At 40.0% G+C, this 12,330-nt stretch overlaps 1 protein-coding gene and 1 long non-coding RNA gene across 2 annotated transcripts; one reads left to right on the forward strand and one right to left on the reverse strand.

Moving 5' to 3' along the window:
• Positions 1-236: 236 nt before the first annotated feature.
• Positions 237-3,796, forward strand: LOC129599933 (uncharacterized). The gene is made up of 4 exons (XM_055498302.1): positions 237-621; positions 1,090-1,631; positions 1,984-2,587; positions 2,925-3,796. The coding sequence occupies exons 1-4, from the start codon at positions 339-341 to the stop codon at positions 3,530-3,532; spliced, it is 2,037 nt and encodes a 678-aa protein (XP_055354277.1). The 5' UTR covers positions 237-338; the 3' UTR covers positions 3,533-3,796.
• Positions 3,797-6,500: 2,704 nt separating this feature from the next.
• Positions 6,501-8,246, reverse strand: LOC129599944 (uncharacterized). The gene is made up of 3 exons (XR_008691986.1): positions 8,175-8,246; positions 8,065-8,115; positions 6,501-6,569 (listed from the first exon to the last, which is right to left on the reverse strand). It is a non-coding gene; the product is annotated as an uncharacterized LOC129599944 (long non-coding RNA).
• Positions 8,247-12,330: the final 4,084 nt, after the last annotated feature.

The raw sequence follows: 12,330 nt of genomic DNA on the forward strand, positions 1-12,330 counted from the left end.
GACGTATAGCCGTAATAGAACTAAACGGGTGAGGTATAAAATTTAATACGATTACATTTACTCCGTTTAATTAATTATTATGACTGCGATTACGTACGAATACCATGATTGACAGTTTCTACGTCGATTTGATCGCGTTTTGCCGGCTGGCCACGTTTTGGGCTCATTCACCGTGAACGCGCGCTCGTGCGATGAATCAATCCGGCAAAAGATTAGGATTTTTGTAGCAATGTAGGTATGTAGACGTAGTCATTTAGCCGGCACGGATTTTTGGCTATGAGCAATAACAGGGAGTCGACCTTTGCCAGGAAGTCAAACGCTGATAGCCATTGTGATCGATGCGTGACACTGCATGCTCTGTGCTGACTTTAAATATTTGCGCTAACTTTATAATAGTTAAACTGTTAAACAGTATCAAGCGAGGCGCGATACATAAGTCGTCGGACCTTACTGGCAACTATAGCCGTATAGTACGTACATTTTTCCGGGAGTGCTGTATCATACGATTCGATATGGATTTTTCTCAAAAACGCGCATGTTTTGTGATTTTGTTCGGATTGCTGGCGGAATGTCGTGCTCAGGTGATCAAAAATTCCAGTGCCATCCAGACGAAAAGCGCAAGTAAGCGTCATTGAAAAGTTAAAGACGGAAGTTATTATTAAAAACAATTCAAGTCTACACAGGTCTGCTACCACGTCTGAGAGTACTTTATATGCGAGTAGATGTACTCGTTCTATGTAAAACAAAAATTCACTCGGTTTGCTCACCGATTGCCATAGTTAATGCAACTTGATTTGGTTGGAAAGTCACTTTTGTAATAACTTACTGTAGTTTTACCTTTTATCGAGCAATAAATCATAGTAACTGTTATGTACAGATACGCATGTATTAACTGGCAAGACAGGAGTTTAACTTCATTAATACTGCAAATTTCCAAAAGCACACCGGATTTCTGCATGTGCTACTATTTGCAAGCATTAATTAACGAACTGTACGAATAACTGAATACGAACTATAGTCAGAAAAATACGTAGACAGAAATGTATCACATTTGCTTATCAATTAAAACTATTATTATAAACGTTCCAGGTTCCAGTGGATGGGGTCTCTTGGAAATATCGCCGAACGCTTTCATGTCGATAATCTACAAGAACAACTTTCGCATTTCTGTCTACAGAAACCAAGCCGTCGACCCTGCGCTGGTGCAGTACTTTTACTCACCCGCTCTGATCATCGACCCCAGTTCAGCTGTCAGCTCTTTTAACCGCTTCACGGAACGCTTCGAGATGACCTTCTCAGTGCTGATGTGGGATGAGGAGTTTGAGAGTTTTGTCTGCAGTGAAATCAGCAAGAAGCTTGGTGCACCGGTGGCCACAAGCAGCGTCCGCACATTACCCATTGAGGAGATCCGTATCGACGCCATTGGTCATGCGGATAAGTACGACATTGTCAACAAATGGACGTCATATGCCAGTCAGCCGTCGACTTTTACGTTTCGATTGAACTGTCTGAAAAACGATACATGCTCCGAAGCCGCACAGAATATGCAAAAAAATCCACAGAATTTTGTCGCGGAAATGGTTGTCTATTACAGTCTGCGCTCACAGAAAAGTGCTCGTCGCGTGATTCAGGTAAGTTCATGTACACGTATTCTGCAAATAGCTATCGTCTTACATAGTATTAATTTAACTTTTATGGGATTAAGCTGTATAAGGCTACAACCTCAGTACTTTAGTGGCAGAAATTGGTATATTGCCTGGAATCAAAAAAAGTCTGTCTTGAGTAAAATATTTCAAACTTTTATTAAAAATTTGAATATCTTTTATTAATCTTTTCTCTATGCAGGTTTAGCTTTTACTATACGTACAGCAATGCAGTTATCCTAATCTATAGGTTTTACGTAGGCAATTCACGAACAATAGTGCGCAAAAATGGAAAACTTGCACCTTTACTCTCTGGATATGTACATGCATAGTTTTGCAGGTCAAAGCGGAACATGTGCAAAACGGTGCCCTTTACACAACACTGAATCAGCGCTTTCCCGACCACGATGTTGTCTACATGAAAAGCGACGACCTCAAACAACTTACCCTGGAGATTGCTAGTAACGTGGTCGCCACGGAAGTCACCGACGACGAATTTGTCAGTCAAGACCAGTCCATCACCATCGGCACTCTCCTAGAAAACGTACTGAAAGCCAAGACCGTCTCCACGGTGACCTTTGAGAGTCAAATGTGGAGTTCGGTATTCTGGCACGATGAAAACGCCAGACCGGATAAAATTACGCAATCGCTGAATGACGTCTACAATAAGAGCGACAGCAAACTGAAGGACATTATCAAGAACTACATGTCCAGTGAAAGCAGTGGCAGCGGTTCCGGTGCGGTCGGGGGGAATGTGAATATTCTGGGAATCATCGATATTGGCGGTTCCGCTTCAGGGAGCGGTAGCACATCCTCGCAGTCGATTTCCAATGAAGAGAAAGAAAAACTGGTTGAACTTCTGACGGAAGCTAAGCATGTCAGTCAGTGGAATGGCGAGAAGTTTGTTCCCAAAGCAATGCAACTTAGTCGAATTAATTTGTCTGGTGCGTCACCCACTGGTCCTCCTTTTTGTCGGTGTTGAAATATTCTCTAGTGCTTTCTTCGAGTTAAGTAATTCTCCAGTTATAGGTAAATTTTAAAATTGTCTATTATCCATTGCTTTACAAATCGGTAATTACATAATTAGTTTCGCGATTAGTTTTATTATTATTAGATTTAGTTATTACCTAACTGATAGTGAAATAATTTTAGCATGAGCAAGTTTGAGTAAGTTAACTGATGCCATCTGATGATATAACGCTATCAGTAAAGATCATTTAATATTTTAGTAACAATTTAAGCAGCAGTGACTTAGTGAGTACTTTATTACTTGCGTTCCAGGTCTTCGCACAACGTCGATCATTACGTCCACGCAAGTGCGCGTCACGAAGACCACATCAGAATTAAGCAGCCGAATTAATATTCTTCCTTCCGCATCCAACGCTGGCGAACTCGTGCAGCAACGTGCTGAAGTTTTTCGTTTAGAGCGCCGCATTCAGTCACTGGAAGTCCAAACGGGGCGAATCATAACCACCGGCACGACTGCCATGACCTTTTCACACAATGTTCCCACCGGATGGTTGCCGTGTAACGGCATGTCGCTCGACTGCTCCGGTATCCATCAACGCTTATGCGAGGTCACCAACTCCACAGCGACACCAAACTTCCAAGGACGTTTTCCCGTGGGATTCAACAGTTCTTTTGCCGAACACTTGGGGGCGGTCGGCGGTGAGGAACAGCATACGCTAACCGTCGCCGAAATGCCCTCGCATCAACATGACTACGGGCACATGGTTGTTTACCCGGATTATGGCGGTGGGAAGCATTACGAGGCAGGAAAGCACAGATTCGAGAATAACGTTGGGGCCACCAGTGGTGCAGCCGGTGGTGGTCTGCCACATAACAACTTGCCACCGTATTTCGCCGTTCAGTTCATAATTAAGATTTAATTTTGTTTTTGACACTAAGTTTTTCAGAATGTCAGTTCGTAACTTCCAAAGCATCATGAGGAAACCAAGCGTGATGCTGCAAAAAATTTCGATTATCCTGGTATATAGGTTTTATTAAAATAAGATAGGTTTGCACTAATTTGATACTAGAGAATCCCAGCGTGTTAGAAGTGATATTAAAGTCGTATTTACCAACGCCAGCAAAACTGTCCGATGCGTTTGTGTCTGTTTTATCGCTGCTGTAGCACTGTAATAAATCAATAAAATATATGAAATATAGAGTACTTGCAATAACACTAATTATTGTAATACTATTATGTCAAAGGTGAAATAAAATAGCCCTACAGTCTCTCGGTAGCGGTAATCGCCTACTGGAGTGTCGCGCATGGTTTTGTTCGTACACATATCGTGCCGCTGTTTACTATAATAATACAACAATGAATAAGTAATAAGTATACTCTTATCGACTTATTCGTATCTCGTTTTTACTCGTATAATATCTGTTCATGTGCTGACCCGACCTGTATGCTGATAACACAGTTTTCTGCAAATACAATAGATCAAATATTATTGATATCATCCGACAATCTACTGCATAAATTATGGTTGTACTAATACCGGTTTCATAAAGTAGGAGTTCCATGGTTCTTGACAGCACAAAAACAGCGCTCATGCTTTTGTACAAAAGTACACTTTTTTCGTGCGGTCATATCGTGCGGTCTTTTTTCGTGCGTAGTATTTGCTGGTAATGCTCTGAATGCGCACTCCTACGGATAGCAGTTCCAGTCAGTCTGTACATGTTAGCAGTTAACACTGTGCAATATCCGAATAATCTGCTTCCACTCAGAACAAAATCTGCCCCTTCGTTTCCCCCTCGTTCGACAACCCATCAATTCCGATACCGATAGTTCACAGTCTGGTTGTCTTTTTGATTTTGCAGTAAATTTTCTTGTCAAAACTCTATCACCGTTTCTTTCTTGCACAAAAAAGTGTTTGGGAGGGAGTGCGCGAACGCAGTGTTTCCGTGGCGCAAACATACGAATTTGGTACTCGTACCACATGTATCCGGGTCACTTCTTTTAAAACGATTCCGAACGAATAAAGCAATTAAAAAAATTCAGGTGTATGAAATGAAAAATTTTCTCGTCCGCTGAAAACTAGCTGGACATGCAATAATATCACTTGCAGAAAGAAGTGCCAGCGGTGCTTCAAACATTGAAGTAAAGGTGTCCACATGCATTGGCGTAATAATGCACGTTTGAAGCAAATCACATGGAGTAGAGCAAAATGTTATGATTTAAAACTGACGTGAAACTTGCCGATGAATGTTTCGTTTTGCGGTTTTGAATGGCGATAGTCGACTACATATACTTCATGCCATGAAACAACTGGCACGGCACCCGCCCGGTGTATCGGCAATCCACCCGCCCACGGTAGCGGTAGGCAGCGATAGTGATTGGCCAGAAAGTTTCATTCATGAATGAAAAGGAAGGATTTCCCCTCCCTCTTCATTCACTGATTTTTTGGATGAATTCACGTGATCGTCATCCAGATTTTCGTTTCCTACATACTTTGAATTCATTCAATGCATGATAATTTCTACACATAGTTCCTGCTGAATGATAAATTTGAATGAAAAAACGTGCATTCATTCAATGCATGTGGACACCTTTACCAGTACAGATTTTCGAACAAGCAGGGAGAAACAAGTGCGCCAAAATGTGTTACAAAGCAAAGATGCACATTTAGAGAAACAAGTTCCTACCGTCCCGTTAACAGTTGCCAGAACGTACGTCTGCAACCGGAACCTGATTTTCTTGGTTAACCTGCACTTAGCCGTCAAGAATTTGGCGTTTCCAGACAGCGCCACGGGGAGGAGGCAGGAGGTCAAGAAGTAGCCTTTGCTGTCCACCCGCGCTCCAATCATCGTCCTGCCGGGGTCAGGACTCGAGCGACGAGAGGCCGGCTGGTCGGGAGACCCAACATGTAACCCCGGATCAATAAACAGTCATACAATTACGGGCAACAGTTGCCGGTACATTCCCTTTTTACACCATAAAGAAAATTGTTGCCTTAGATTTTAATTCAGTTAATACTAACTTATTTAACAGTCACACCTGAAAACCGTTTTATATAAAATTTTTGAACTTCAGTAAAAATATACACTCGTATAGTTGTTAGCGAATAAAGTGGTCAGTGTGTTACAACTGAAAAATGTATTTTTTTGGCATTTTCGATCTTTACTTACCGCACTGCAAATGTGCCAATAAATCAAATCGCATTGATTGCAAAATTACAACTATTATGCCACTTAACTTCAAGTTCACAGAAAAATGAAAATCGTTGATAATCACTTTTCATAGGTATTTAGAATTATTTGGAGATTTTTGGAACGCGTTTTTCCAATTGATTTGGTTTTCACATTTGAGCTGCTGTTGTGGATTTTAAGTTACACGCAGATTACCGAGCCCTTATAATGTTTATTCACAATTACTTACTATATTTTTTTCGAAAGCGCAATACTGCAAGCGCTTTTAAGTTTTCCATCTCAATTAACATTGTGTTTTCATATTAATAATCCGGTTCACTGCACGTAAAACGGGTGATCCAGGTTTTGTAATTCTTTTCTTATATTTCTTTTAAAACGATTGACAAGATTTAGTGCTACTTTATCTACTATAACCTTTGTGTTTAAATTTAGGGTTCTGTGTATTGAATCTTTTTTTCGCGCTTTTTAAGCAGCTTTTTTGGCGCATCCTGAGATTTACTTATAGTGGCAAAGGAATTTTCTATGAACGGCATTACGTGTAACCGTCTTTTTTTAATAACGTGTTTCCGGCATTCCAACGCGCTACGAGCGTCGGCAGCATTGACAAATTCAATAAAGCCATCTCTCGCTTCTTCATTACCATCATACATTACCGTTATTTTAATTGCGCCAAACTGCTCAAAATGGCGCCAAACAGATCGAAGCTTGTTTTTTGCCAAGTCTTCGCACAGGTTTTTAACAAAGAGTATTGTTGTAGAGTATCTGTACCTGCAGAGAATAAAACTCCATTATAAAATAATTACCAAAAATGATAGCTTTACAGTTAACGATAACGAGCAAAATAACGAAACTATTATTTGTATTATTCAAGGAAACTCAAATCTGTACCGTTAAAAGTTCATGTACTTGCTGTGTATCTGTATGTACCAGACCTGGGCAGTTATACCTTAACTCATAACTTAACGCGAGTTATTTCCGAGTTATCGAGTTATAACGTAACTCTGAAGCGTAACTCGCGACAAACAAAACTTAACTCTAGCGTAACTCGGAATTAAAATAGTGCAACGTAACTATAGCGTAACTTTGTGGTTTCGAGTTATCCATAAAAATATTTAACATAAAGCGCAAAACAAAGTTAATGACTCAGGCCACATTACGTTCCGAAAATTCGTGAAGCATTTTTAATCAACATCGCTTGATCTGATGTACACCACGACCGCCCTAGGAACTCTCCCTATGGCTCGCTGTGATTGTGAATTGTCTAATATTGGTTTCGATGTGAATTGTCTAATATTGGTTTCGATTGTACGCAGTCGTAAGAGGTAGTCAGTGTTCACGCCGCACGGCTTTCTTAAAAGGGACTGCGGCACCGGTTTGATACCCTTTACGGCTTCACCCGACAGGGATAAGGTGCTTAATGGAAATGGCTAGCATTGTTTTCTTGGTCTTAAAAGCATTATAATATGTAAACATAATTTCTAACTAATTCAGACTGAACGGGCAAGGTACACGCCAAGACAGATGTTTACGAGCAGGAACGAATAGGTAGCAACCAACCAACCAACAACCAAGTTAATAGGTACCAACCAATAAAGGTAAAAAGGAGAAATGTTTAAAGGTAAAATGGGGTAAAAGGTAAAATGCCTAGCTCAGCTGTACCAAAATTGGTGGAATGCGCTCCCCCTGGCAAATCCCTAAGTGTGCCGCCCGTGAAACAGACTTGAAAACGCTTACAGTTAGCGCCGATCTAAAGGCAGTTCCAGCGTTTTAATACACTACTTGTACAAACTTTAGGAACTGATGTTTGGCTACTGTTTTTTTGGAATGGAAAGTCAGTTATTTATTTCGAACGATAACAACGGCCTGTGCTTAAAATCTGGTGGAAGTAACTAGTCCAAAAAATTACTTAAATTGATCAAAATAGCAAATGAAATTTTTTTACTGTAGCGTAACTCGCGCTATAACTCTTAACTCAAGTTATTTGTAAATAGCGTAACTCGTAACGTAACTCGCGCGCCGCGGCTAACTCGTAACTCTAACAGTATGGGTCCATTTTCCATAACTGCCCAGGTCTGGTATGTACTTACTATCGGACTTGGTACGTCGCGCATATTAAATCAAATTTCAGTTTTCAGTCATTTCACATATACTTAATTTTACGAGTAACTGCTAATACACTCAGTACTCATACTATTTATTACAGTTTCGTGCGACAGAAACGCCAGAAAAATACATGGTGATGATTAAAATGGGTAATTCTTACCGCTAACGGTGTTACGGTGCTGGATAACATTTTCACCGTAATGGTCCATGGCTATAAGATAAAATTATTTTTTAAAAAACTGTCACCACAGTACGCTGGTGGGCTCTTACCAAAAATAAAAGCTGGAGAAACAAATGTTTGGATAAAAATTCGGCTGACAGTAACGAGTGGTGAGTTGCGAATGGCAGACGCTTATTATTTATTGCCCCGTCGTTGCGGGTGAAGGAGGAGTTCATCGGCGGGGCTTTTCTATTGGCCACCTGTGCCTTTAACACGGATCCAAGTTGTCATCCAACTGGTTTCAAAACTACAACAATGTTAAACCTTCATTTGACCTTTATTTCGTCCGCAAATTTGCTACGTCAGTTTTAGTGACTAAATTATTGCCGATGGTCCCTTTGCTTGACATTGACTACATTTTGCAGTTTGCACATCCGGAAATTTGTGTTGCCGATCATTTTTCAATTTGACAACATCGGAACTCAGAGAAGCGCTGCAGGCAAACCATTATGAGTATGAATTCTGGATTAGAAGGATGAGTGGGAGGACCGTTATGAGTACAAGCTCAACCTCGGCCTCCGGCCTCGGTTGAGAACTTCTAGAACTGAAGAAAGTAATGTGGTAGTTTTATAAAGATTTAGGAAACGGAATTTAATTGGATCGGAAAAGCGGTTTGTTTTGGATTATACAAACGGTATATGTATACAGGTTCCGTTATAATTAACGGAACGTGTATCGGTAAGAGGTTGGACGAAATGTATTACGTACTGAAGTGATTTTCTGTTTCGCGAATGTATACTTATGTAAATAAAAAACCGACTAAAAGGCGACCAGCAAAAAAAACGGAACGTGTATACATATAATTCAGTTTATTGAGGTGTCATCGTTAAAATCGTCGTCAACAAAGAAGGTTGAGCCAAATAACATATCAGCCAAAAATTTTATTAATAACGTATCAGCCAAAAGCCAAACACCTCCTCGTCCATCTGACAAAAAGATTTTTTTTTTGTATAATCGGCAAAAATCATTCCACCTCCGTCTAACCGCCGAAAATCCCTGCCCCTGTGTCTGTAATCCTGTAATTCAAGCATGATTACGCAAGCATGATTATGATTATGACGAGCAGTATGAGTATGACTATGAATTCTATTACTTTGAGGAGTGTCATGGGTTTTTGACTTTTAATTTCCTACCTATCCCAGAGAGTTGCAATTTTCTTGTTTCACACATTTCACATTCACATATTATTGTAAATAGATCTGGTACTCGTAATAGTGTTTTGTTATCTACTCGTCATAAATTTTTTCACTAACAGAGAAAATATGCATTCCTGCTGTCGAATACATTTTGTGTATCGTGTGATTCCCTACAAGTACAGTATAAATCGTATAGCAAAAAGTATCTAACGGCTTAAGAAATAAACGAAAGTAAATATGCACAATTACCGTATTTATGTAATGGAGTTATACTACTCGTATGTCTTAGCAACGGCAACGGTATCTGCGAATACCAGCTGCAGACAGTCAGTCGAGTTTTGTACGAGCAGCAATAATCAACAGCGTATTTGGCAATACGTGACAGTATACGTACTCTATTCATTTGGTTTCACTCGAGGCTGTTACTTCTGGCGAATTTACGTTAGTACTTACTTATGTGGCGCATTTCGGCTTCTTTTGGTCAAGCACGAAACGGAGTACGTACAGAAGTGCAGCGGGTAAGTGCAACTATTAGGCACTGTTCAAAAAATCGTTCGCGTTTGCACTATTCATTTAGAAGGGATTTACTCATTATGCATTTATACAAATATTCGTATTTAAACATAACTGTATTTTTTTTAATTTCCAAATGAAGAAAATGAAATGATTCCAAATAATTCCGTGCTCGGTATCATTGGAACGTGTACTATTACAGGTGTGTATTATTACCGGTATAATTATATGAATACTGATTATCTGTGCCAGGACTTCGGCCCCTGTCCTTTGAGGCAAAGGATCTCGGCTTCTACTTCACCAATTTTGTTGCTTTAAAGTGCATCCAAATTCTCTAGGTGTAGCGGTGGATCCAAGATTGTTGACTTTTTGGCAAAATCATTTGTCTAGGTCCAGTGGTCAATCATAAGCTTGTTACCATGGACGCGATAAGAAATGCACACTGTTCTAACACAACTCGACCCAGAACAGTAGAAATATCTGAGCTGCTACTTAACAATAAGTACGAGTACGCTACAAAGTAAAAAATTCATGTAACTTAACACGTCAGTCATCATTGCAAGTTATGTACTGTATGTACAAGTAAACAGTCAGTCATAATATTACTCGTACTAAACATACGTACGGGTTTATTAATATTATGACAGTCTGTAAGCGACCGCAAATCAACACATCCTTGGAATTACTTATTTTTTAATAGTCATCGGCCAATATTCATCCGTGCTGGGCTTGTATGTATACAGATATGTATACTATGTTTCTCAAGGGTAGTAATTCAAACTTTGCTTGTTACTCACACATACTATGTATGTTATTAATTGTAAATGGACTTTGGCAGCAGGAGATTGCAGTAGCAACCGTGTACGATATATGCATAGGGCAATATGGATAACTGGATATGTAATATAATAATTATGTCAATAGACGTAAAGCTGTTGAAGGTAAAGTTTACAACAACTAAATGAATATCTATTTACGATTAATTCTTAGCGATAACGGAAGATCATACTGGTGCGCGGAAACCACAAAGCTGATAACATTTGTCAACCATAAATCCTCAAACCAAGGGATTTAGCCGTCGCAAATCATAACGAGGCAAACTGACCGTTTCCGGCCCTTTTATCTTCGCTGTACACAATAATAAAAATGGCAGAAACTTTGTAACTTTTTAAGCAGCATAACAACGAAATCTAGGGACCCAAAACAGAACCACTTGCATAAGTATCGGTACATTGTAGCACAAGACAAATATGAATCATAATTCATAAACAAACCACAATTCAATAAGAAATTGCCGATTAACTTCAAGTGAGAAACCTCTACTAAATATTAAAACGCCGTATGCTGCTGTATGCTTGGATGCTTATGATGATAATCTATAACTGGAAATTCGAAATCCCGCGAGAGTAGGTAATGGTGCGCTAATAACCAGCAGACAAGCTATCCTTCACAAATCGGTATAATATAAATATAATATTAGAATACATAAAGGGAATAAAAATTTCTTTTTTTTAAACTGGGCGAAAACTATCACTGACGTTACGGATGGACAATAAGGTGACCGTCGCCAGTATATTCGCTTAATAATAATTGTTGGCCTTCATAACGTCATATCCTTGATGATTCAGAACGGAAACGCATGGGCCAACCGTTTTCAAAATGCGTTCGGAACTTTCCAGCAAGCGTTTGCCGTTACAACTTTCCCCTCTTGTTTATCTCGACGGGCGGCAGCTGTTGATGTTCGTTGAACTGGCAGACCTACTTGAGAACGGATGCAATTAAGTCTAAGGTCAAAGTTAAGCGTTACCGACGCTGTTGCCAACTTCGTGCTCTTGTAGCTTGCATACAAATACAATAAAAATGATAATGACATTGTATGAAGCTTGATGTACGTACAGATACGAGTAAGTAATTTGATAGAGACTATTGGCCAGTAGTTTGTCCGTACAGTCTTTCTGTACAGTTTGTATAATAGTGTTCTTAAAAGATCTCGAAGTGCGATCGACGCCGCACCTGTATCTAAATTCATAGTCCATCAATACTATCAAGTATCAGCATATCTTAGCCGTAATTCTACTCTGCCGGAAAATAACGTGGGGTAAATGCTAAATGAATCAAATAGATCGGCGGTAGTGATTAAAACTTCGAAACTGCTTTTTCAACGAGCGGCTAACGCGGGCGCTGACACAGCAAACTAAAACAGGTGCGGCAAGCTGCTAAGTGCCAACTTCTGATGATACACTGAGCGCAAATTTAATTCACGCTTATTTGCAATGCGTTTTCGAAATCAACGTTCATCATTTCATTGATTTTCTCGGTTAACCTGCACTTGGCCGTCAAAACATAACGTTTCCAGACAGCGCCACGAGGAGGCGGCAGGAGGGCGAGAAAATGACCCTTGCTGTCCGCCCGTGCTCCAGTCCTCGTCCTGCCGGGAATCAGGAGTCTTGGGACGAGATACGGGCTGGTCGTGAAACCAGACAAATTTCCCGGATAAAAAAGATCTCAGCAAATCTCAAGCAAATGTCTAAATAATCGAGACAAATCCAAATCTGGT

The sequence above is a fragment of the Paramacrobiotus metropolitanus genome, unplaced genomic scaffold, assembly GCF_019649055.1.
Source record: "Paramacrobiotus metropolitanus isolate TYO unplaced genomic scaffold, Prichtersi_v1.0 Parri_scaffold0000158, whole genome shotgun sequence".
NCBI lineage: Eukaryota > Metazoa > Tardigrada > Eutardigrada > Parachela > Macrobiotidae > Paramacrobiotus > Paramacrobiotus metropolitanus.

Excerpts from the sequence above, each read along its gene's own strand:
- LOC129599933 (XM_055498302.1), top strand. The coding sequence starts at position 339 with ATGCGTGACACTGCATGCTCTGTGCTGACTTTAAATATTTGCGCTAAC. Across the intron at positions 622-1,089 it reads CATCCAGACGAAAAGCGCAA|GTTCCAGTGGATGGGGTCTC; the intron begins GTAAGCGTCATT and ends TAAACGTTCCAG. Across the intron at positions 1,632-1,983 it reads GTGCTCGTCGCGTGATTCAG|GTCAAAGCGGAACATGTGCA; the intron begins GTAAGTTCATGT and ends ATAGTTTTGCAG.